We start from the raw sequence: 27,300 nt of genomic DNA, 5'->3' as shown, positions 1-27,300 counted from the left end.
CCATTTGATTTCTATTTTACATTAGAGATTTTTTGTGAAATTGTAGAAAGTGACTTTTTTCAGGATCTGATGGACAAAGCATATGACATCCCTTTGAGAAGAAACATGCACCAATACATCTCACGCTATAGTGCCCAGATACAGTATACAGATATGGACACAGACATGGATAGAGGAAATAGGGATATGACTCTCCATTTCCTAAAACTTTGGATACAGATAGAGTAATGGGTATCCTATGTGTAATATGCTTATATCATGCATATTTAAATGTCATTTCTCAAGATTTATGTCTTGCCAAATTTAATTAAATTCCTAACATATGTAGTGCAGATATTTTTATAGAATCATATGTTAAAACATACCACTTTACTTCATTTAAAGTGCTAATGATATAGAGTACATCTAGAAGTATCCATGCAGTATCTGTTATTGTACCCTACGAGTATCTAGATGTAATGTAAATGTAGAATATAGAAAATACACTGAAAATTATTAAATTAGCAGCCTAAAATTATTCATTGGTTGGTCACTTGGTCAATATCCTACTCTAATAGTTCAATTAAAAAGGCATGCCCAAGTACATGGCATTTTTCTTTTATGAATAATTATAGAAGATTTAGGGACAGAACTGCAACATTTTCTGGGAAAGAAAATGGTATTAAAATCCACAAAAATACTTTCAATAACTTTCCAAACAATGGAATTCATCAAAGAAACATATACCTTGTTCGAGTTCATCTCACATGAAGGTCAAAGAGTATGCTCTGGGGAAAAGAAGTTTTTTGCACTTCTACATTGAATACCTTCCAAAAGACCCTTAAGTGGATTGTAAAGGCATCCACTACATCCTTATACAAACAAATGACATTGACTGCTTCCTCACTGAGTAGTGGGGTGGGAAGAAGGGAGAAAGTGTATTGCTACATGCAAGAAAAAGAGAACTCAAAACATGCAAGTGTGTTATATAAAGTTGACTTTACCAAGATTAATTCCTTTTCTTGGTTTGCTCTCCAATAAGTCTTCCATTATATCATCTTCACGTAGATCACTGGAAATGCATCTGAACACATTCTCCATCTGCACTCATCTTAAGATTCTGTTCTTTGCCTTCAAATTCAAGGAATTAAATGTAACAAACTTGGGGGGCTAACCATTGAGTTTTGGGACACAATTACTTTATACCAGATAGCTTCTGCCTCCCCCTCCCCCCAAGTTGAATTCTAAACATAACTCTGTCATAAAGAAGAACAACAACCACAAATGCCATGATATTATTTGCACTTTTGAGATAAAATGAATTTTTGCAGAATAACCACCACCTATGAAGTAATACATGCCGAAAATAGAAGACCTAAAATAGTCAACTTCATATATTAGAACCAAATCTTATGACCTCTGCATTGCCAAAATATAGAAAACTTGTGTTAAGAAAATGATTTCATTAAAAAAAGGGAAATATAAATAGCCCTAACAACTACAGTGTTACAGTTTACATAAACACAAAAATTCAATAATGCATGAGAATAATCTACAAACACAGACATGTGCTGAAATAAATATCCCTTTTCACGAAATATAAGTTATGATAAATTGCCGCCGCTTTGCTGCCACAAATTGATGATGTCAGTAGCCTGATTAAGAAGGATAATCATCCTCTTCTGAGATATCCATGGCTTACTCTCCAACAGGGACTTGAGCTCTTCCCAAGCATCCTTCCTCGGCCAAAAATAGTAAGGACTTAGAGGAATGGTCCCATGGCCTGGTATCTTCTGGTCAAGCGCAAGACCAATGTTCTTCTCCATCCAAACGAACTTCAATACAAGTCTCGGTTTCTCCATCGGTTTCACAACCACTCCAAGCTTCTACAAATTCAACCAAACGAGAAATAAAAAAGAATGAATCACGAATAGAGAAGGGACAAAATTGTTAAATTAATGGATGCAAAGAGAGAGAAGGGGAGAGGAAGGTAGTTAAAGACCTCTTTTTCTTCAAAGGGTTCGGATTCTTGTGGCGTTGTAGAGGCTGAGTCCTCAGTGGTTGCTTCTTCTTCAATGGCTTCAGCTGCAGAAGCTGAAGTGGATAGTCTCAGTTGTTTTCTGTTGGGTCTCCGTATTAAGTGGACAAGCGGCGATAGATGTAAAGAAGCGGGCTTGGGGTTGCAGGAGATTGAATCTTTAACGGGATTGAAACCAAATTTTTGAGGAAAGGAGAAGCGTGTGAGAGCGAAGCCATTAACACCAGGTTGAATCGCCATCGATAACATCTTGAGTGGAGAGAGAGAGAGAGAGAGAGAGAGAGAGAGAGAGAGAGAGAGTTTCTATGTAGAAGTAGAAGAAACCATGGTCTTTCACAGGTTGTGTTGCGCTTTGGCGAGTTCCCGACTCTGGATAAGGCACCAAGGGGTCAGAGAGTCGGGTCGGGGGGTGTTGCTATTTTTAGTTTTAGTGACACTTCAGAGCCGTTTTCTGAAGCAACGATGTTTTCTGGAGAAAGGCACCGGTTTTATTTGGTATCAATGCTATATAATTGTTTTCGGCATTGGTCCACATATCATGATGTCATGTCATGGTACAGTTGGTAACAAGGATTCTGAAAATAAGAAACAGAAAATTCAACGTTTACTCGAGCCACGCTTTTCCAAATTCCAATGCATAGCCATTGCACACCGTTTTTCTGATGTGGCGCAGATGTGGAATCGTTTTCTAAACCATGCCAAACACCGCCGTAGTGTGCTGAACTGCTGGATCGGCATGATTGGAATTTGAGAAATTAAGGATCCGTTGGCGTTTAATTCACAATCGGAATCAGAATCAGGATGATAGGGGAATGCCATTCCATAAAAAATGGGAATGAGATTTCAATTCCGTCCAACTGTTTAGTTGGGCCATTCGGATTCTAATTCCAAACCTCTAAACGGGCCCTACGTTTGAGTAGTGCAGCTGTGCAGTATTGTGTTTAAATGAATTTTCAATTAAGTTTAATAGGTAATATTTAAATTTTAGTGATTAGCTTTAAATTTTCTTAATGTAATTATTTTTGAATGGATTTTAAATTAATAAGAATTAGTTTTAAATTTTTATTAGTTTATTCATTAATTTTTGAAATTTACAATCAAATATTGCTTATATTTTCCATTTTAATTAAAGTTTTTTTTTCATGGAGCTATAGAACAGGGTAGCCCATCCCCCTCCCTTATATGTTAAATATATTTGGATTTGTCTATATTTTAGGTGTGGTTGGGTTCTAGAATTTTCACTAGACTAAAATGCCCCATCTCTAAGGTCTGAATCAGTGAAGAGCAGTGGTAAATATGTTATTTTGTTTTTTCATTTAATGCTTACTTATTACAAAAAGACACAAAAGTTCATTCTTTTTGTTCATAATTATAAAACAAATCAGTGGCTAAAATGTTATCTATCATTCCCATTTAATGCTTCTTAGGGAAAATACACAAAAGTCCCTCTTTTTGTTTAATAATTGGAAAACAAACCATGGTAATTGCTGAAACTTACCTTAAAGTTTTTTACCATTGCCCCCACCTCCCCTAAAATTTGGTAATTGCAATCACTTCCTTAAACTTTTTGACACAGTTGCAAATAGACCCCCTTTGTAAAATCCTCTAACAAGAGACATGAAAATGTCCAAAATACCCATGTATTATTATTGAGGCTGGTTTATACATAAAAAACAATATAAACTTTATGAACAACAAAAAAAGAGAGCTTAAAGTTGCAATTTTACCTTTAAGCAATTGATTATGAAAGACAAATTTGGAAATACATCAGTTTTGAAAAAGAGATTAGAAGGGATTGAGGTAGTGATTGATATGAAGCAAAAATTGAAAAATAAACATTTTGGTCAAAAGTAACTACGGGGTATTTTGGACATTTTTATGCTATTTGTTAAAAGATTCTAACAAATGGTCTACTTGCAATTATGTCAAAAAGTTCATGAGAGGTGATTGCATTTATCAAACTTTAGGGGGGTCAACAATGATAAAAAATTTCATAGAAGGTTTTAGCAATTTACCCTTTCATTTATTTAAATTAAAAAAATGGAAATGCATCTTATGTTCTCAATATCCAATGTCGAATCACATTAACCACCATGAAAATATTTCCAACTTACATATGGATGAACAATTTATTCTTTAAACTATTTTCTTGTTTTTAAAATTTTTTTAACCTATTTTTATTAGTTCAGTTCTTGATTATTAAGGTAGAAAATGATTTTCTCTTCTTTATTCCCACCATATGGTGGGTTAATTTTTCATTTCCGTTACATTAAATCCCACATCCTTGGATGGCAAGATATTTGCAAGAGTAAGTGATATTTTTTTATAGTAATTCATTGTAAGGTTTTCAAGGGTTGAAGGAGCTAAAGTTGGATTTATCATATAGAAGTTAATTCTTGCAAAGGTAACAAGAATTCAAATAAAATTCTAATGAAGGTAAATGATAAAAATTATTAATTTTATTAAAGAACCATAGTAAACAAGAATAATAAGAATTTTATTAATTCTCGTTACCTTTGCAAAAATTTTATTTGGACATATCTTTATATTAATGAGTCATAATAAATGTAATAAATAAGAATAATTTTTATAGATATAGAAATATAAAAAATTGAAAAAAAATTAAAAATATATTATATATTATCATCATCATAAAATTTGTCACGTGCAAAACACATACACAAATACCAGTATTATTTAAAAGGGTATGGTAATTGAACATAATATATAAATAATTATATCTAATCAAATATTTCAAATCTTTATATCTTACTCAATTGCAACAATAAAATCTTGTTTAAGTTTATTTTAATTAATTTTTCTAGGTGGAAAAAAACTAAGTATTAACAATTAATATTAAATGGGTATTGTATTAATTTTAACTAAAATGGGTTTTATGTTGATTTAATAAGTGATTCGTACAAAGAATGGGTTGTTGATTTGAGCAACGTACGAATCCTATATTCAATACAATTAGTAAAAATGGATTGAACCCATATATACAATAAAGGTCACCGTCCAACTTTCAGAACCCGTATCCAATATGGGTTGGTATTCATATTCACTATTCAGCCTCTATTTTCGTATGCAGTACGATCAGTTCAAAAAACGGATCATACCCCAATTACATATTCTTCTTCACCCGTGAATAAAAATCGGGTTTTCCAAAACCCGATATGTGATTCAATCGGCACTTTGTCATCTTCCATTTTCAGCCTTCCCTGCTAAAAGAAAACTCAGCAGTTGCATTCCTTTGTAATATACCTCATCTAGTAGGAGCCTGATTTTTTCAGCAAATTTCCCTACATTAGGGTCATGAATTGAAAGCTTTTTTGGGCAATTTCCTATTATATCATAATTTAAAATCTGTTCCCTGCGTACGCCCCTCTGAAGCCGAATATTCTCTGCTACAGGTCGTTAGAAGGCAATCATGGCCTGTTACGATTGCTATCATTAGGTTGTTATGAGGTTGTTTCGAGTGATGACGTGGCAAGGCTTGTATGAACAAATCCTCTGTTATAGAGGAAGGCCGAATGAAATAATAAAGCGAGCTATTACTACTTACATTTGTTTTTTTTTTCTTTTTTATCGTCTTCTTCCTCTAGAGTTTCCCCTTCGGGCAGTGTCGCCACCATAGCTCGGGGTAACCCTAGTCTGTCTTCTCGACAACGAGAAAAGATCCGTGACATCTTGGTATCAGAGCTAGCAGTAGCTCGGGACGACTAGATGGCCAGCGTGGATGAACATCTTGGCGGGATGGAAAGGACGCAGGAGACCATGCAATGGAACCAAGAGGCTCTGCAACGCACCCAGGAGGCCATTCTCAAGCAACTGGCAGAGATCACTGAGCGACTGAATTGCCTGGGCTTTTGTGCCGATTCCCCCGAGGACTCTAACGCTCGTGGGATGTGTGCACAACTAGGGAGACAAGGAGAAGGATCATCTCAGACCGGAAGTGGAGTGGGGAGACACCAGAAGTTCTGGAAGGTGGACTTGCCAAAATTTAGTGGAACCGGCTTAGAAGGGTGGCTACTACTGATGGGGCAATACCTGAACATTCAGGAGATTCCGAAGGAAAAGTGGGTGACAGTGGCGAGCTTGGGTTATGAAGGCAAGGTGGTGGAATGGTATAGCTGGTTCAAGGAGTACCAGCCGAATCCTTCCTGGGCACAGCTGGGGACGGCCATGGAAGCTCATTTTATCGGCCCACAGGGGAGTAACTATGCTGGGAGGCTATCTAAGTTAAATCAAACAGCAACAGTTCAAGACTACATGGAGGAATTTCAGAGGCTGTCCAGTCAAGTAAAGGGGTTGATTGAAGATTACTTGGTGGGATGCTTCGTGTCGGGGATGAAAACAAAGATACGAGCTGGAGTGGAGAAGCTGGAACCCAAGACCTTAAGCAAGGCTTTCCGGCTGGCCTTACTGGAGGAGGAAGAATGGAACGCACGTAGAATAGCGGTGCAGGTGGAGTTACCCAGAAGCTGACCACCCCTTAGAACTTTAGCACCAATGTCTCTCATTGAGGGGAAGAAGCCCATTCCGCCGGACATTCGGAGACTAACCCCTGCAGAAGCCAAGGAACGAAGGGAAAAGGGGTTGTGTTTCAACTATGATGAAAGGTACGTGTCAGGGCATCGCTGTAAACAGCAGAAGCTGTTCTGAATTTTGGCTGACCCGGATGACACTGAAGGAGAGGACGATGAAGAAGGACTGGAGACAGAGGCAGAGACCTCTCTGCATGCTATCAACGGTACAGACATCCCCCAAACCATGCGGATCCAAGGGACGATCAATTCCTACCTAGTCATTGTGCTCGTGGACAGCGGTTCGTCTCACAATTTTCTGGATCCCAGAGTGGCACACAATGTTCAGGCCCCAGTATTGGAGGACACCCGATTCTCTGTGACTGTTGCTAGTGGAGAAAAGCTCATCGGGAGTGGTAAGTGTGAGGGAATCAATATTAAGTCTCAGGGCCTCCTGCTTCAGGCCGATTTTTACTTACTTGACCTCCCCGGGTTTGACGCCATATTGGGGGCTCAATGGTTGCGGACATTGGGGGATGTCACTTGGAATTTCTCCAAGTTGACGATGAGCTTCCTTAACAAAGGCGAGCTGAGATTGCTGCACGGGTTACAGAAGAAAGAACCAGAGGTGGTGGATGAGAAGAGAGTTCGGAGGGATCTGAATAGAGCCTGCTTGGTATACCTTGTGCAGCTCAACCCGAGGAAGGAGGAAGGCAGACCCAGTTCCAATATGCGAATAGCCCTCTCTAGTACAACTGTTGGAAGAGTATGCTAATGTATTTGAAGAGCCGACTGGATTACCCCCACACCGCCCGGTCAACCATGCTATCCTGCTGATCAAAGGAGCCCAACCCGTCTGTCAGAAGCCTTATCGGCATCCTCACTTCATGAAGGGAGAAATTGAGAAGGTTATCAAGGAACTCCTGACCAGAGGTATGATCCGACCCAGTCACAGCTTATTTGCTTCCCCAGTTCTGTTAATCAAGGACGGGGGATGGAGGTTATGTATATACCGAAAAATCAATGGCCTTATGGTCAAGGATAAATACCCCATGCCTACCATAGATGATCTGTTAGATGAATGATATGGAGCCACCATTTTCTCGAAACTGGACCTTAGGTCTGACTACCACCAGGTGTGGGTCAGAGAGGAAGACATACACAAAACAGCTTTTAGAACTCATCAAGGACATTATGAGTTCTTAGTGATGTCGTTTGGTCTCACTAATGCCCTCTCAACCTTCTAGGCGTTGATGAATGAGATATTTCAAGACCTATTAAGGCAGACAGTGCTGGTTTTTTTAGATAGCATCCTTGTTTACGGTAAAAGTGTAGAGGAGCATGGGAATCACCTTCAAGAAGTACTTGACCGCCTATGATGCCACCGGTTGTATGCCAAGAGAAGCAAGTGCAGATTCGGGGTAGCACAAGTGGACTATCTAGGACATGTGATAACACAGCAAGTGGTAGCGGTTGACCCCGCTAAGGTGAGCTGCGTCCAGGACTGACCTACCCCATGAATCATATCAAAACTAAGAGGATTTCTGGGCTTAACTGGGTATTACAATAAATTCATACAGAATTATGATAAGTTGGCCAAACCACTAACAAATCTGTTAAAGAAGGGAGCCTGGGGGTGGAATTCAGAAGCGGATCAAGCATTCCAAGAACTGAAATTGATGATCACTTCAGCCCTGGTGTTGGATCTCCCAGATTTCACGAGACCCTTGAACTTGGAGTGTGATGCCAACGGAAATGGGATATATTAGCGTGAGCTGTCAAAGTATGAGAATAGTCCTTAATTCAAAGGACAACTCCTATCCGGAGTTAGTAATCACTAATCCTTATCATAGGAGTAGAGTAGTTTGTATTGGACAAGGAAAGATGGAAGAAGGCCTATATATATATATATATATATTCATTCCCGCAAAGGAAAAAACAGGGGAACAAAGAATAATATCTTCCGTTCTACACGAATTGTCATGGTATCAGAGCATCGATCCTATAGGGAGGGCATTCGAGAGGTGATCCTACAATGATTGGCCACCCGTACCGAGCCCAGAACGGTCGGCGAGCCCAACCTTACCTCCTCCTCTGTTAGCGGAGCAGCACCGATCTTGGTGGCAATCTCCTTGGTCGCGTGCTTCTTAGGCTTCGTCCTTCCAGTCATGGTTGGCGCTCTCTCTACTTGATGATCAACGACAAATCACCCGAAAACCAGGAGAGATAAAATAGAAGTTCGGAGCAGCGATAAAGTCATCGGAAGTCGGACGCAGCCGGATAGGCGATCACCTCTTCCTCAGCTCTGCGGATGCAACCGGATCGTGTCGTCTATCTCCGACGTTGAAAGTCGGACGCAGCCGGATAGGCGATCACCTCTTCCTCAACCCTGCGGACGCAGCCAGATCGTGTCGTCTATCTCCGACATCAGAAGTCGACGCAGCCGGACAGGCGATCACATCTTCCTCTGCTCCGCGGATGCAGCCGGATAGGCGAACTCCAAAGGACCTCTACACGTTCAATCTGCTGGGAAAATTTATCGGTTCTGTGGAGCATCTACAGAGATCAACATCAAGATCACGTTCTTGAGGTAATTCGTCACCGTACTAGAATATTACTATGTTTTAGAGCTTTGGTTTTTTATCATGGAGATCGGCAAAGCGCGAATGGTTTTTTCAACCAACAAGAGGAACTCAGATTCCTTCGTCGAGGTTGCAAACTCGATATTTGATTTCCGAGATTTCTCACCTCTTCCTCCGCCCTGTGGCACTAAGATCCTCTACTCCAAGACGCCATTAGCAAGGACACCCTTCGGGAGATACAACTATGTCCGATTCAGAAACCTCAGATCCGGTGGGGGAACAACGATCCGACCCTACCCTCACTGAATTGACCACCAGAATGGCTGAAATCCTACACAGACCAACCTCGACTACAAAGACTCTTGTCGCACAGATTGGTATCAAGTTGGACGGCACCAACTATGCTCTTTGGTCCCAAGTTGTTGAGATGTATATCTCCGGCAAAGACAAATTGGGATATATTAATGGTGAGCTTCCCCAGCCTCCTCAGACTGACCCAACCTTTCGAAGATGATGCACGGACAACGCTATTGTCAAGGGCTGGTGAATTAACTCCATGGACATATCCTTGATCGGTAACTTTATTCGATTCCCTACGGCAAAGATGGTGTGGGATTTTGTTGCTACTACCTACTTTGATGGCAGTGACACCTCACAAGTATATGATCTCCGACGCCGTGTGACCTGCTTGTGCCAGTCTGGAGGATCTCTTGAAAAATTTTATAATGATCTCCAAGGTTTGTGGCGTGAAATTGATTTTTCGCCGTCCAAATCCAATGAAGTGTGCTGCAAATATTCAACAATATAATAATCTTCTTCAAGAAGAGAGAGTGTATATTTTCTTAGATGGCCTTGATGACAATTTTGACAAGATTCGAGCAGATGTACTCCAAATGCACCCGTTTCCCACTATTGAGCAGGCATACGCACATGTTCGTAGGGAAGCAATCCGGTAAAAGGTCATGATCACTGGTAACAATATTGAAACTCCAGGAGCTGTTTTGGCCTCCAAAATTGTTAAAACAAGACAACCTACTTCATCCTCAACAGGCTCTCTTTCTTTGAGCAACGGAAAAGCTGGTACGTCCTCTAAATCTCAAACATCTTCTGATAAAACTAAGTGTTCTCATTGTGGTAACTCGAAGCATACCCGGGAGAATTGCTTCAAACTACATGGCTACCCCAACTAGCGGCATGAACTCCAAGCCCGGAAACGTCAAGACAATGCTGAAACTGGTGGTAAGGCTGCGATGGTTATAGCAGAACCCCAACTGTCATTCACACCGCCTGTTGAACTACCACAAGGAGACGTACACCTCTCAGATTCAGGTAACAACCTTCCCCACAACACTGCTGATAGCAATGCATGGATACTTGACTCGGGGGCTACCGACCACATGACCTATGATGCCACTGATTTTTCAAAAACTTCACCACCAAGACGGACTACAATTGCTAATGCCAATGGGGCTATATATCCAGTAACAAGAGCAGGCACTGTGACCTTGTCACCTACAATATCCTTAAAGAATACTTTGCTTGTTCCCTCACTCTTCCATAAATTATTATCTGTTAGTCAAATTTCCACTGATCTAATTTGTGTTGTGCTCATTTATCCTACTTTTTGTCTTCTTCAGGATATTCTCACCAAGGAGATAATTGGGCATGGTACTAGGAGGGAGGGGGCTAAGTTTCATTTGCTTTAATTCACTCTGATGTGTGGGGGCCATCCCCGGTAACTACGGTGTCTAGGTTTCGCTGCTTTGTAATATTTGTTGATGATTGCACTCGCATGACATGGTTATATCTGATGAAATATAAAGATGAAGTGTTGACTGTATTTCAATCCTTCCATATGATGGTGAAGACTCAGTTCTCAGCTAAAATTCAGGTTCCCAGGTCTGATAATGGCAAGGAATACATAAATCAACGGTTCCAAGATTATTTCCGAATTCATGGACTACTTCATGAGACTTCATGTCCACAGACTCCGTAGCAAAATGGCATTGCTGAGAGAAAGAATCGGCACATACTCAAAATTGCTTGTGCTTTGCTACTTGGAGCACATGTACCTAACCGACATTGGGCTAATGTTGTTGCTATTGCTGTACACCTCATTAATTGAATGTCATCATGCATCTTACATTTTAAGACACCATTACAAGCTCTTTCATCACATGTCTCTCTGCCATCCGTGTTGATGATTCCACCTCGAGTTTTTTGTTGTGTGGCACTCGTACATCTGCATAAAAATCAACACACAAAACTTGATCCACGAGCAACTCGATGCGTATTTTTGGGGTATGCGTTACATCAGAAATGATACCAATGCTATGATCCAACCACCCAACGGACCTATATTACCATGGATGTTACCTTTTTGGAATTTGAAACATTCTACTCTCCTTCCAAAACCAATTCTTCTCTTCAGAGGGAGAGTCAGAGTGCAAAACAGAACTGGTTTCTACCCGATTGGCTGAATAATAGTGATTCAACTGAAAAGATGGTCAATGAAGAACCTTCTACAACTGGTGGAGTTTCAAGAGAGACATCTACAACACCGGAAACGTCTACATCGCCATCACCACTTCCAGCAGAAGAAATAGACACCCCAACCTCCACAGTACCCGAAGACCCATCTCCTAAGAATATTCCTGAAGCGAATGACCCTGAGGTAAATTCTCCTACTACGCCTTCAATCTCTAATGATATGAATACTTCTGTTGATTACACTTTACCTTTCAGGCATAATCGTGGCAAACCGCCAAATAGATATTCTCCAGAGATTGAGGACCGGAGGTCAAAGTATCCAATTGCCAATTATGTATCAACAAAGAGACTCTCCAAACCTCTCAAAACATTTGTGCAAGAATTATCCTCACATCATATTCCCACCAGTATTCAAGAAGCTCTGACAAACTCGAAATGGACATAGGCCATACAGGAAGAAATGGAGGCACTATTGACGAACGAAACCTGGACTCTTGTTACCTTGCCCGAAGGGAAGAAACCTGTAGGGTATAAGTGGGTATTTTCCATTAAATACAAAGCAGATGGGTCGATCGAGAGATACAAAGCGAGGCTAATCACGAAAGGTTATACTCAGATACATGGCGTAGATTATCAAGAGACATTCTCACCAGTGGAAAAATTGAATACGGTTAGAGTTTTATTATCTCTTGCAACAAACCTTGATTGGCCGCTACACCAGTTCGACGTAAAAAACGCCTTCCTCCATGGTGACCTTGAAGAGGAGGTGTACATGGACATCCCACCTGGCTATACAACAAATTCCAAAACCAAAGTTGTGTGTAAACTGCAACGAGCACTATATGGACTGAAACAACCGTCGCAGGCATGGTTTGGGCGATTTAGTCTTGCAATGAAGAAATATGGCTTTCAACAAAGCAATTCGGACCATACACTATTTCTAAAGCACCAACGAGGGAAGGTAACAGCCTTAATAATATATGTGGATGACATGATTATCACCGGAAATGATTCAGAAGAAATAGCAACTCTTCAAAGGCAATTGGCGATTGAGTTCGAAATGAAGAACTTGGGAGGGCTCAAATATTTTCTAGGAATTGAAGTTGCTAGATCAAGTAGAGGCATATTTGTGTCTCAACGAAAATACACTTTAGATTTACTATCTGAAGTAGGACAGTTAGAATGCAAGCCGGCAGACACACCAATTATACAAAACCATAAACTTGGAGAATACGCAGACCAAGTACCTACCAGTAAGGAGAGATATCAAAGGCTGGTTGGTAAACTTATTTACCTCTCACATACTCGTCCAAACATCACTTACGCGGTCAGCGTGATAAGTCAATTCATGCATTGTCCAAGCGAAGATTACATGAATGTTGTAATGTGAATTCTTCGATACTTGAAATCCTCACCCGGAAGAGGACTTGTGTTCTCAAAGAATAACCATTTAAAGATTGAAGGGTATACAGACGCAGATTGGGCTAGAAATATCTTGGACAGAAGATCCACCTCGAGGTACTTTACGGTAGAAATCTTGTCACATGGAAGAATAAAAAACAAAAGGGTATACATGCCTGGCACTACCCGTGTCCAGGCGGTGGAAGAAGAGCTAAAACATAGGGACCATGCTCTTCGTATTCTCAGGGAGAATCTAAGCTGAGCACAAAGCAGGATGAAATGATAACCAGATCAAAAGAGGTCCGAAGGAAGCTTCCAGGTAGGAGATTGGGTGTACCTCTGGCTACAACCGTAGACAGATGTCGGTGACTATTCGGCACTCCCAGAAACTTGCCGCACGGTACTACGGACCGTTCCAGATCCTGGCCCGAATCGAGGAGGTTGCATACAAACTCGCCCTGCTCGATAATTGTAAGATCCACCCAGTCGTACATGTCTCCTAGTTAAAACAGGATATCAGGGACCTGACCCGGATCCAGACGACCCTACCGCCCACAGTGTCCAACAGGCTGCCACGGAAGTGCTAGTCCATTGGGAAAGTTTACCGCAAGCGAATGCTTTGGGAGCTCTACGACCACCTCCGTCAACACTTCCCGAATGTCCGACTCGAGGACGAGTCAACGATCAAGGAGGGGGGAGTGTCATGATCCCTACATACGCCCCTCTGAAGCCGAATATTCTCTGCTATCGGTTGTTAGAAGGCAATCATGGTCTGTTACGATTTCCATTATTAGGTTGTTATGAGGTTGTTTCGAGTGTTGACGTGGCAAGGCTTGTATGAACAAATCCTCTATTATAAAGGGAGACCGAATGGAATAATAAAGCAAGCTATTACTACTTAAATTTGTTTTTGTTTCCTTTTGTATCATTTTCTTCCTCTAAAGTTTCCCCTTCGAGTGGTGTCCCTACCATAGATCGGGGTAACCCTAGCCTGTCTTCTCGGCAACGAGAAGAGATCCGTGACAAAATCGCAATTGATTTGAGTGTAAATGAAACCATTTAGTTGGAGGTGGGAAAGGGAGAGGGCTCCTTCTGAGGTGGCAACTTAGAGAAAACTGAAAATGGCATAAGGAGGAGAGGTTAAAAATGTTGGGTTGGGTAAACTGTAAAGAGAGAAAGGAGGGGCCATATAAGGTAACCAGTTTTGTTTTAATATACAAATAATAAATTCCCCTTACAATTTTTCACAATTTAGCTCGTTTTCTACTTTACCGAAGATTTCTCTCCATTTTTTAACTCTAACCTGGCTCTATCTTTATTCCATCCTTCCTTGACAATGTTGTTAAAATCTTAATGAGTCAATTCTTCAAATTTGAAGAATCCCTCCTTTTTATGCATAATAACAGGATTTGGCTATAATATGAGCCAAAAGCCACATTTTATGAAATGAGAATATCATGTTTAAGTTACCTAAACACAACAGACTCGTTATCCTATTTATAATGTTACACCATTCTTCAACCGAAGATTCATGAATTTTGATAAATAACCCCCGATTGGCTACCACATTCATGATAATAATACCAGATATCATATATTTTCTATATCATATCAACTGGTATCATGATATCATATCTTTTTTATATCATAATCAAAATTAATCATGTTAAAGATATTATATAATTTATTTATTTATCAATGGTGCTAAAGATGTCATGTATGAGAATTCACTTAATCATTGGTCATTGCACATTGTCCCAACTGAAGCAGGGTAACAGGGCTATGGTTTTTGGATGGCATAACACCGACTTTCGAATTCCCTTATTATCAGTTTCCCTTCTTCATCAAGTCAGATTACCAGTTATACCAATAAAATAAAGGGATAGGTGGACTGCAATCCACCTCAGAAATCTGAATTGCAGCCCCCTCTTAGTCTACCAGTTATACCAATAAAAAAAATGGAAAAGTACGGACAGGCCTAATGCAGATTTCTAATTTCCATTGCAAATCTATAAACATTCAAGAAATCAAAAAACTACACTCCATGCACTCGTACCCATGAATTGGCATCAATTCCGAACTGGCACCTACCCCAACTATACTTTGTGCCTATGAATTCTGACCCTCAGCTAAACTGTCATTCTCTAAAATCAACGGATTGGATATTATTATTTCTGGATTTTGAATTGGATCAGATTGTGCTGGACTCATAATGGACCAGATTGATTTGGAACAAATATCAAGACTGTAGTACTACAGACTGCCATCATATCTAATAGTTTATTCGAATACTTCCGATAAAATAAATGGATAAGTACACTGCAGAATTCTGAAATTATAACCCCCCCATAGTCTATTAGTAGCCCCCCCAAACATCATCATACTGGTGGATTTGGCATCAATCCACAGTCAGAATTCATCCCACCTGTTATGAGATGGGCTGAACAGTCATTCTCTCAATGGGAATATTCTCATAGGATTTTTACAATAAAGTCAAGGTTCAAAATATCGATATGCTAGTATGAACCTATTGAGCGAATGGATAGTGTTTCAAGCATTTTTTTTATTTTTTTCGCAACCAGTTCAGAGAGGGGCAGTCTAGGTCTCCTCTACCCCCTGAACCAGTCAGACCTCCAATACACCCACTGTAGGGGCATATCAGAGGGGTCCCGGAATGTACATATTGACCGATACGGGTGGATACATGTCGATACTTTGAACTTTGGATAAAGTTCAAAACATCAAACGTAGTGATATATCGGACACGATTTTGAACCAACCGAAACACTGTTTACAGGGAGTTAGGGGTGTCTCTATGTTTAAATATAAGAAGCTTTAAGTCCTAATATGCTTAACCCTGAAATATCAGTCCGTAAAAAATAATAAAAAACAAATAAAAACACTTTTAACCACGTATAATGCCAATCTTACATGATACCCCTTTTAAATTCCAGTCAATTTCTCAAAGGGTTGTTAATTCCATCCTCATTGAATTTTTCTCTGCATACTTTGTATGATCGCTTCATATACATAGCAAACTGTGCTACATTTCTTGTCAAGTCTATAAATACAGAATAACATTAACTCAGAGAAAGCCTTGTCTCAACTTTATGAGGTCAGCAACATGAACCCCATTCCCCTCTGTTCAGTACCATATGCATTATTAAATTATGGACCCTCAAATCATATCTTATTACTTTCAACCCAAAATTCAGAATGCAATCTTAAGTCCATTTCGAAGTTGACAAGAATGCCATTGAACATGGGGAAACTGGTTACATCATGACCATGCCTCAACATGGTAATTACCAGCCCTCTCCAGTGCCCCTAGCCACCTCACAGCAGTTTCCCTTGTCACTCCACCTTCTTTTGCTATAATGTCTTCTAGGCATGACAAAACATCCGCAGGCATTTTGGTTGAAGAACCTGCAACATACACAGCAGCACCTGTACTCAATAAGTTCCAAAGTCTCTGGCTTTCTTCTTGCATCTTATGCTGCACGTAGACCTTATGTGGCTGGTCTCTTGAAAAGGCAACATAGAAACCTCCACCCTTGTCTTCAGAGAGTACCCCACATCCTTGTGCATGAGACAACCAAAAATCTCTGTATAGGAAATCATTCTCCTCATTTCTGCAACCAAAGAAGAACATAACCGGACCGATAGACGAAGATTGATTTTGCACTGCTCTTTCCTCTACAAATGCTCGAAAAGGTGCACAACCAGTTCCTGGGCCAATGAGAATGAGGGGGAAAGATGGTGGTGGGGAAGGAAGTGAGCTTTTATGGAACCATACTGGAATGCAAACTCCTGCTCATAACAAAATAACCAAGAACATCAGCATAGAAGATGTATAGGGAATTACTGTTTGCATTGAGAATATCACAAGTTCTATTAGTATGCTTGTATGCATCCATACTTTCTTGAGGATCAAGTCCAGCCAACCATGTTGAGCAGAGACCCATTCGCTTTCTCTTGAACGGTGTCACCCATGATACCACACTCACAGTCAGATGTACTTGACCTGGATGAGCTGAAAGAGAAGAAGAGATGGAGAATGCTCTGGTTTTTAATGGAGGAACAAGCTGCACTAGCCATTCGAATGGCAGTTGCACAGATGGAAAGTCCTCTAGCACCTGCAACACTGACAATCAGTTCCTGAATGAAGCAAGTTCAATCTACTGAACAAGTAAAAGCAAAAGGAAAGTTAGGAGGTTATTTAGTATTTAAAAATAGCTTTTTATATATAAAATGTTATACATTGAAAGTCTGAAAAGGAAAGCCTAGCCATCCCCTCTTAACATTTCAAGTTTTAGCTTGATTTACTTGTTCCTAAATTGCTATACATGGTACTAAAGTAGACCAGATTATAAAGAATCAAATGCATGGCTGGACGTCTAAGTCTGAAATCAAAAGATGAACCAAGCAGAAAATGTATATTCACTTAGAACATGGATGAAGGAAAGAAGCTAGTTTACCTCCAGGACAGTTCTGCGTTCCTTCTGATTGTACTGATATAAATCATCTCTCCCTTCAGGTGAGGCAAAATATTGAAGCCTTTCCTTCTCATGCTGTGCAGTTGCAAAGAAACTCATGACCTGGAGACACCGTATCAGTATACTTGATCACTAAATGAAATCCACAACCATTTTCTGGTCTTCAGTAAAAGCAGAACAGTTGGAATAATTTAATAGAAATTAAGAAAAACCATATTAGCAATAAAGCCTGCAATCCCGTTAATTCCTTCATTTAAACAACAAGAAATTGTAGAGTCATATAGGATAAGTACAATTCATTTAAAGGAAAAAAAGAACTTCCAAGAAAAATACATACTAGAAGTTGCAACACTACCTATACATGGATGCATGTCTATGTTGGCATGAATATGCGTTATCTGGTAAGCAATAATAAATTAGCCAGTCATAGTTCATGCACAATGTGCACAGGAACTTTTATAATCCAGTTCCATAGATTTTTCTTTTTTTTTTTCTGATAGTTATAGTTCCATAGATTTTTTTTTTTTGATAGGTTATAGTTCCATGGATTTTATATAAGCTCATTTTTCCTTTACCAGATAAATTGAATCATTTGTGTGCTCTCCTACTGGTTCAAAACAAAAAGAAAGATTTTTTATTGATAACTATAACTTTTAATGATGTAGTGTAAATACATACAGAAGTATTATAACAAACAGTGCAAATTTCAAACCCCTGGACTGCATATTGCAGCCCCCGCCCCCCAAATACACCCTCGATTCTCTATTCCGGAAGTGTTGTATCCAAGAACATCACTTCCCTTAGAGCCCAACCTTTCCAAAGAATCTGCTTGATCATTTACTGATCTTCTGATCCATCACTAATCTAGCTTATATTTAGGTATGGCAGTATTTCCATTGTTATCAGTAATCTAGCTTCTCTTTAGGTATGTCAGTATTTCCATTGACCTGCATTATTTCCTTGCATCCAGCCTACAACCACTTCTGAATCTCCTTCAATTTCCAACCTATCACAGCCAAGAAAGCCATTTTTCCAATTGTATTGTAAGCTCATAACTAGTGCCACCATGAAACCTTAAAACTAAAGGATCAAGCTGCAAAGCGTGAACACTTAAATATTTTTTATGAATGATAATAAATTTATTAATTCAGAAGCTGATTTAGAGTGAGTTCATACAACATCCCAAGGAGAGGCGCGAGCTGCAGCCCCTCCTTGAATCTTACAAGTAGACTAGGAAAGAAAAGAAAGAATCACAACTGAGCCCAAAACAATTCCTCCCTATTTACCCCTTGCTTAGCTAACACATCTGACAAAGTATTTGCTGATCTCCCCACCCACTGTACAGTGACCAACATATTCCTTGTCCACCAACTAAATTTCTTCATTTCATTCTTGTAACGCCACATAGCCTCTTCAAGATTTTTCAACCAACCCACCACCACTTTGGAATCCCCCTCAATTGTTAGGTGTTGTACCCCCAGCTGGTTTGCAAATTGCACCCCTTGCACAGCAGCTAAAAGATCTGCCCTGATGGAGCCCCCAATTCCCAAGGGACCTGAGTAGAGCAACAAAATCTCTCCCTTCTCATTTCTCAAAGCACCCCCCCATTCAGGGTAATCCTAGATTACCATGCTACTTCCATCAAAATTCAACTTCAGTGAGCCTTCGGATGGAGGAGACCAGCTTGTAATTGATGTGTCCTTTAGGGATGAACACCTCGCTACTGCTGACCAATTTTTCCAAAGGTCATTAAAGGAGAATTGATGAAAAATTTCCAAGGTCTTCAGCCAAGGTATTGCCCTATTTAACAAACAGTCTTTCAATTCCTAACTGCTCCTTTCCTTTTCTTGAAAAATTCTAACATTCTTTTCTTCCCAAACAGTCCAAATCAAGGCAGCACGAGCACATCTCCACATAATTCTCCCTATTTTTGTAGGCCAATAAAAGGTAGAATGGTTGAAGAGCATGTGAACTTCTGCTGGTAGACCTTAACTACTCCCAAACAACGAAAGTAGCCAAGCCCAAAGGTGGGAGTTTCTATTAGAGGTTATGTGAAACTGTGGATTTGGGGACAAGTGGTGTAGTTGGATTTTTGGGTGTATCAGTACTTGTCACTACTCTATTCTGGTAAATGGTATGATGAGGGACTTTTTCCAGCTTGCAGGGGTGTTAGGCAAGGGGATCCACTCTTACCCTTCCTTTTTACCTTAGTAGCTGATGTGATTAGTAGGATCATTACTAAGGCTGACAGTGAAGATGCCATTAGGGGTTGGAGAATAGGGAGACACCAAGTCCTCGTCACCCACCTTCAGTTTGCAGATGACCTAATGATCTTTTGTGAAGGAGGTTTCAGCGAAAAGGTAGCAAACCTAAAGAAGCTAATCAAAGGATTTGAAAGTATTTCTAATTTGAGGTAGGGGAGGTCGAGGCTATTGCGGAGTGTCTTGAGTGTTCCACCTCTGCTTGGCCTATGTCATACTTAGGGCTTCCTTTAGGGGCAAATCCTAGGAAGAGTAGATTTTGGACCCCAGTGATAGAAAAGTTTGAGAAGAGATTAGCCTCATGGAAGAGGAATTATGTCTCTTTAGGAGGGAGAATTACCCTAATAAGAGCTACATTGGCTAACTTACCTACCTATTTTTTGTCTGTTCTTAGGATACCAGTTAAAGAAGCTAGGAAACTGGAGAAGTTAATGAGAGATTTCTTATGGGAGCCGGGACAAGAAAAAAATGATCACTTGGAAAAATTGGAAAATTGTGTGCAGAAGTAACCTAGCAGCACCTTGGGAGGGTAACTAGAAAAAATCAAGCTCTGTTAGGGAAATGGTTGTGGCGATGGCCGTTGGAAAGAGATAGATTGTGGCATGAGGTGGTGGGAAGCATTCATGGGAGGTCAGAGAATGGATGGGATGTTGGTGTATCAAGGCAAGCTAACCTAGCAGCACCTTGGAAGGCCATTCACAACATCCTTCCTCAATTCCTCAATTTTATCAGATATGAAGTTTGTTCTGCCAACACTGTTCATTTTTGGGAGGATATTTGGGTAGGAGACACACCTTTAAAGGATTTGTTCCCTTCGCTATTTTCTGTTTCTTTGTACAAAAAAGAGGTGGTCTCAAAATTTGTCTCACCTTTGGGAACACCCTTAGATCCTACTTGGGATTTTGGGTTTCGTAGAGGACTTAGGGATGATGAAATTGAATCTTTTCCTGTCTTGCTTGGTTGTCTTAATCAGGTTTGTTTGGATCCCTCCAAGCCAGATAAGAGGGTATGGACTCCTAGACCCAATGGAACCTTCACTTGTGCTTCTTTCTTCAAGTCCATCTCTCAACTTTCTACTCACCAACCCTTTCCATCAAAAGAAATTTGGTGCAGACCAGTTACCCAAAAAATTGTGGCGTTTTGTTGGGAAGTATTCCATGGGAAAGTACACTCTAGATAACCTACAAAAGAGAAGACCTTTCCTTTGTATTTCTCCTAATTGATGTATCCTCTGTAGAGCTCACGGTGAGGATTGTTACCACCTATTAATATCTCGTGTGAACACTTAAATATTCCAATACTTTTAATTTCTTATTTTACTATTTTGAATAACTAATTTCTATTTATGCATGCACCTCAATGCTGTGATTTCTAAATTGTTTAGGGGTTATTGCATACAATTCCATGCCCCCATGTTTCAGTGGTTTTGTATATTTCCCTCTATGCTTTTCAATTTTGCATTGATTCTTTTATGTTTTATGGATCTGTTGTAAATGTGATCCTACTGTTAAAATTAGTCTAAAATTGTTATTTCAAACCATAATGTGACAAAACTACCTTTAAGTCACAAAATCGAAAATGGATTGAAGTTCTTTTTTATATTTTCTTTTAATTCAAAGCTCTCTGTACTTCCATATTTCTTTTTGTTTTTCAGTGTATCAATTTCCATTTAAAATGAAAATTTTGGTTTTTAAATTTGAAAATTGACAAAAAAGGATTTTTAAAATAAAACAAAATGAAAAACAAAGCACTTTTGTTCACTGTTAGATTTTGGGTAAACTAAAAGTCTATGTTGCCACTTTGTAGGGATGCAGAAAAGACCATCTACAGCACTAATCTGTTACAAGTTGAAGGGGCTAGAAGAGCTAGGGGCAGACCAAAAGGACATGGGGTGTTAACAAAGGACATGGCACTGAACAGAATGGAATGGCAGAACAGGATTCATGTAGCCCATATAGTTGGGGCAAGGCCCAGAAGATGGTGACGACTAAAAAAAGGGGTGTGGATGCAAAGAAGCCCAGTCAGATCAAAGAGGTCTTGTTCAAATGTAGAAATAGTAGAAAAAGTTACACCCCTGCCTTCTAATCTGGACTATGGAGGGGAACTAAGCAGCATACACAACGCATCACAAAGAGAAGAAAATACAATGCTAGTAAATGCCCATATTCCCATAATAACATCACCCTTCACCCTTGGCTTAGTGCCTCCAAAACAGATGTATTCTCTCCATGATTCTTGTAAAAGGCCATCAGCTACCTCATCCACATTAACAAGTTAATCAATCTCATTGTCCAGGATCCAAGCTGCAGCCTCTGAAATCAGTTTAGTATGAAGTTACAACTGAGCCCAAATACAATTGTCCTATTAATCCCCTGCTTGGCTAAGGTATCAGCCAACCCATTAGCCAACACTTGAACCCATTGTATCCTTGTAGTCATTTTGCTACTTAACCATTTGAATTTCTTGACTTCATGCACGTAGACATCACATGTATTATGGTAGCAGGTTCTTTATACTGTATGACCACCCAATGATGCCCACTGCCCAGTGCCTCTTACATAGGATGCTATTTCTCATTGCAAACCCTCACTGTTTGTGCTTTTTTTATCAATAACAACTTCAGCAATTTTATTAAAATATCACAAGAATAGTTACAGCAAGGGAGACAAACACTCTTATCTTCCAAAAACAACTTAAGTTCTCAAAGAAAGAAAAGGAAAAGAAGAAGCAATTTAGTTACAACTTAGCCTAAAACATTACATCCCTTTCTATCCCCTGTTTAGCTAGCCCATCAGCTAGAGAGTTAGCTGTTCTTTTAACCCAACTCATCCTGACTTTCATTTCCCGCACCAGCCACTTGAATTTTCTCCTCTCATTGCTGCATTTCCATAATCCACAGTTGTCTTTCCTCAACCACCCTATCACCACCTCCGAGTCCCCTTCAATTATGATTTTTCTAACATCCATCTCCTTAGCTTTCTGAACTCCTTCCATAACTGCCAAGATCTCAGCTCTAAGAGAATCCCCCACTCCAATTGGACTTGAGAATATGGCTGAAATGACCCCATTCTCATCCCTAAAAACACCCCCAATCCCTAATTGTCCAGGATTCCCCCTACAGCTCCCATCAAAGTCCAATTTTAGGAATCCAGCAGGTGGTGGTGTCCAAGACACCTTCACAACTGATTTGGACTTCATGCAGCTTGCAATCTCACCCAACTTCCCCAACATGTCATCCACTATGTAGTCTGTGAATAGCTCTAAAGATTTCAGCCATTGTACAGCCCTGATATGGATCACAGCCCTCAATTCTTCAGCCCCTCTCTTCTTCCGAGAATATTCTAAGATGTCTTTCTTCCCATAAAGACCAGCATACTGCAACTCTCAGTCCTCTCCACATAGCCCTTCCCCTTTTCATGCACCACCTGAAAAAAGAAGGGGAAAATAGGCTCCGCAAATCTGATGGAGGATTCCACCTATGCCCAAAAAGAGAAAAAGCCCATTCCCAATTTGACTTTGCAAATTGGCACGACAGCAGTAAGTGAAAACTAGTCTCCCCATCTGCTTTGCAGAAAACACACCAATGAGGTGACAAGCATGTATTAGGTCTCTTCTTTTGAAGCAAATCACCAGTATTGAACATTTCCAGATAGGCTTCCCAACAAAAACTACCAACCCTAGGAGGAATTGGTTTGCACCAAACCTCATTGGCCAGGAAAGGGGAGGTTGCAGGACTTGTGAGCTGACATAAGACTTTGAAAAAAGGAAGCATAGGAAAAAGAGCCCATGGGGGTCAAGGTCCAAGTTCTAGAGTCCACCTTAAAAGGGTCAATGAAGACATTATCAAGAAGGTCAAGAAGGCTCAAAACACTGGAAATCAGAGTCCCTCACAGCCCTCCTCAAACCCAGGTTCCACCCAAACCCAGAACTGGAGGAGGAAGGGGTGATGAAAAAAGAAATTGGCTTATTTTTAAAGTCAGAGAGAGCATACAAAGAAAGAAACAAGTCCTTAAGTGGAACATTCCCCACCCAAGTTTGTTCCCAGAATTTTATTCCAGTACCAAAATTCAAGTCATACTTGACAAGTGGGGTGAAGACTGGAAGCAAACCATGAATGTCTTTCCAAGGTGAATTGCTTGTGGACCTTGCTCTGATTCCAGCATCCCATCCATTCTGCTCCATCACATGTACGCTTGCCACTATTCTAGCCCATAGCTTCTCCTGCTCTAAAGGAAACCTCCACAACCACTTTCCCAAGAGGGTCGTGTTCCTTTTCCCAATGTTCCCAAGCCCCAAACCTCCACAAGCTTTACTCCTAGTCACCACTTTCCAACTAACTCTATGGTCCCTCTTTTCCTCTCCTGGCTCCCAAAGGAAACCTCTCATTAATCTCTCCAACCTACTCGAAACCTTCACTGGAATTTTGAACACTGAAAGGAAATAAATGGGTAAATTTGCTAGCATGGCCTTGATCAAATCTCTCCACCACCGGATTCCAAAAACTCTCTCTTGGGATTATCACCTAGGGGCAAACCTAAATAACTCAAAGGCCAACTTAAAACTTCACACCCAAGCACTTCTGCATTCTCCCTAACCTCTCCCTCCTCCATATTCATGCCCACTACACAACTTTTCCCGAAGTTCACTTTCAAGTTTGACATTTGCTCGAAAAGTTGAATCACTAATTTCAAATTTCTAATGAACCTCACATTACCTCCTTCACAAAACAAGATCGTATCGTCAACAAACTATAAGTGAGTAAGTGGGATGTCCTCCCTACCAACCCTCACTATCTGTGCTTCATAGGTTGCATATATGTAAAAGAGACCTTCCAATTTTTGAAACTTGACAATCCAACACAGTGACACCATATACTATTTACATCTTTAACACAAGCAAGTGATTTAATATAGGCAATCTTCCTTTGTAGCTGAGCTCCTACCTTCAAATTTTATTATTAATTTTTTTATAAGTACCATCCTTCAAATTATTATACCTAAGCATGTATACCATTTACATAGCTTCCTTCTTTATTGTTCCTTTTCCTTCCCCAAGATTTGTAGTTGCTTCATGTTTGTGTGTGTGTGTTGATCTGGCAAATGCATGTAGTACTTAAAACACCTAAAACAAATGATTTCTGCACTTCCAACTCCCCAATCATTTTTTATCATTAATATAATATTCTTTATGCATCTATGAGATTTATATGGATTTCCCACTTGTATCTGTGCATACCTTATTTTATCCAGCATATCTATGTCATACTAGAAGTGACTTTCCAGCATACCTATATTGACATTGTACTCATGGCAATTATTACTGCCAATATTGCCTTCCCACTTCATCCTTCCATCCATCTTCAACTAGATTTTGGACAATGATACATTTAAAACTTATTAGGATGAAAAGGACAAAATATATGCAGAACTCAATATGATGCACACACAGGGGGTGGGGAGGCATGATATTGACAAAAGTGAAAATTCAGTGTCCTAATAAAACCAAATATGTTGAACATACAATATTCTTGCCTCAAAGAAGTAGCGTCTAGGAGAAGCTGATGCAACATCCATGGTCAATTCCACAAATTTTTTTAGTCTGATGGGCAACCTTGAAACATTTTTAAGAGAATCAGGAAGAATATTCTCAATTCCTCTAGGCTGAACCTGAAACCAAGCAGATTATTCACCTTTCAATGAAAAAAGTATAACCAAACACCTTAGACTCCAATTGAATATTTCATACAAAGAAATAGAAAAAAAAATACTGTTAAAGTATCCATATCCCAAGAATGATTTGGGGGGAGGGGGACAACAGATATTTTAAGTAACAAATAGCCAATAGGTAAAACTGCTTCTGATATTGTTCTTGATCATTATATATCTATCTATCCATCTTATTGAAAGCCAATGGTTTACTTATAAGAGTACTGTTTTTCAATTGTTAATAATAGGCGAAGATAAAATTTTTCTATCATTTATATAAAGGTTATTGTGCTAGGCATGCAAGTAGACTTTTGATATTGTTCTTGATCATTATATATCTATCTATCTATCTTATTGAAAGCCAATGGTTTACTTATAAGAGTACTGTTTTTCAATTGTTAAAAATAGGCGAAGATAAAATTTTTCTATCATTTATATAAAGGTTATTGTGCTAGGCATTCAAGTAGACTTTTGCAACAAACCACATTCAATATTTATATTTTCTCTGTTTCTTCTTATTCTGCTTTTTCTTCTCTTCTCTTCACTATATAAAATCTCAAATCTCTAATAGAGGTCAACTACTTTGTATCAGAGCAGGCCTCTCTCTCATCATTGATCATTGTTAGGTTGATCAGATGCTGACATCATCATTGCGGATTGCTGATGTCAACAGGCTGTACCGCTGTACAGTCAGCAACATCCATCAATGGAGAAAAACCAAGCCCTGATCAAGCATAAATCTGGAGTTATAGAAATTATCTACCGTCCTACTATGAGCAACTATTTCTGTCCTGCTATGCTTTTCTTTCAGTATCTACTATTTTTCTATTCCTAACAATGTTATAGAAGCTATCTGTTGCTCTGAATGGAAGAAATCCAAGGAAAAAGAAGGATGCTTTATTCAAGAATCATACTTGGGAACTGGCTAATCTTCCACAAGGAAAAGAACTTATAGAATGCAAGTAGGTTCTTAATGTAAAATATAAGACTGATGGATTGATTAAGTATAACTCCAGATTAGTGTCTAAAGGCTACACTTAGATTGATGGAGTGAATTATTGGGAAACATCTACACTTATTACAAAAATTTTCTAGCATCCTACCTAGATGTATAATATGGCTTCTTAAGTGGAGACCTGGGCATAAGTGTGTATTTACCCCTCCACTTCAGCTCCAAGTTCCTGGAAGTGAAGGAAGGTGTTTTTGTTGAAGAACTCTGTGTATGGGTTTGAAATGTATTGATCACACTCTTTATGGTTAAAGAATCCCTTTTTGGTTGCTCTGGAACAAATAAGACTTTAAGAGACTCTAGAAGAAATATGAGCTTCTGCTTCTAGTAGCAACGTGCAAATTAATCCATTCTAAGAAGAAATATTTGAATATCAATCTCATTGACCTCATTAGTATCATATCAAAGCCCATCAACAAATCACTTTTTTTCAAGAAATATAAGACATCTAAGTCTTACAAATAAGAGATACATTCATTCATAACAAAAAAAAAAAAAACATGAATGGTGACAGATTGATAATAAAATAGAATCTTGGGTCATGAATAGTGATCTAATTGATGATGAAGAAAGAGAATCTTGGTTCGGTTCCCCACCTTAACTACAGGAAAAAAAAAGGATTAATCAAATTCTATTGAGTATAACTCATAGTGATCACTTATCAAAGAATGACTCTGCTTATCAAATAGTTGAACGACCAGGATCAATTTATGTATGAAACTTAGTTGGCCAAAAACATAGTTTTTAAAAGGGTGTTTGGAAGATTTCAGGGATAGTGGAGGACATTAATATTTGCATAAATATGGTTAGAGA

The 27,300-nt window shown here is 39.5% G+C and overlaps 2 protein-coding genes across 7 annotated transcripts in view; both read right to left on the bottom strand.

The window, feature by feature from the left end:
* Nucleotides 1–1,422: 1,422 nt before the first annotated feature.
* On the bottom strand, nt 1,423–2,501 carry PSRP3/1 (Ribosomal protein PSRP-3/Ycf65). Its single transcript, XM_088979184.1, has 2 exons — nt 1,982–2,501; nt 1,423–1,865 (listed from the first exon to the last, which is right to left on the bottom strand). Exons 1-2 carry the CDS (start codon nt 2,264–2,266, stop codon nt 1,584–1,586), a joined length of 567 nt encoding a protein of 188 aa, XP_088835310.1. The 5' UTR covers nt 2,267–2,501; the 3' UTR covers nt 1,423–1,583.
* Nucleotides 2,502–15,896: 13,395 nt separating this feature from the next.
* Nucleotides 15,897–27,300, bottom strand: part of LOC148863591 (Flavodoxin family protein) — a 33,569-nt gene continuing 22,165 nt past the window's right edge. For 3 of the 6 annotated variants that reach the window (XM_088980248.1, XM_088980249.1, XM_088980247.1), the window contains 4 exons: nt 25,305–25,439; nt 17,495–17,614; nt 16,936–17,152; nt 15,897–16,826 (listed from right to left, as the gene is read on the bottom strand). In XM_088980248.1, coding sequence (XP_088836374.1) covers nt 16,297–16,826; nt 16,936–17,152; nt 17,495–17,614; nt 25,305–25,439 — 1,002 coding nt within the window. In that variant the 3' untranslated portion in view covers nt 15,897–16,296. Of the gene's footprint in view, nt 16,827–16,935; nt 17,153–17,494; nt 17,615–25,008; nt 25,137–25,293; nt 25,440–27,300 lie in introns of those variants that run through there. The other 3 variants (XM_088980250.1, XM_088980251.1, XM_088980253.1) reach the window with 3 other exon arrangements.

This window comes from Nelumbo lutea, chromosome 3 (assembly GCF_056320005.1).
Source record: "Nelumbo lutea isolate HS-2025 chromosome 3, American lotus-T2T, whole genome shotgun sequence".
NCBI lineage: Eukaryota > Viridiplantae > Streptophyta > Magnoliopsida > Proteales > Nelumbonaceae > Nelumbo > Nelumbo lutea.
This window is presented reverse-complemented; position numbering and strand designations above follow the sequence as displayed.

Bases quoted from the DNA above. Each gene is read 5' to 3' on its own strand.
- PSRP3/1 (XM_088979184.1), bottom strand. From the start codon at position 2,266: ATGTTATCGATGGCGATTCAACCTGGTGTTAATGGCTTCGCTCTCACA. The intron at 1,866-1,981 runs GTCTTTAACTAC...TTGAATTTGTAG, and splicing joins AACCCTTTGAAGAAAAAGAG to AAGCTTGGAGTGGTTGTGAA.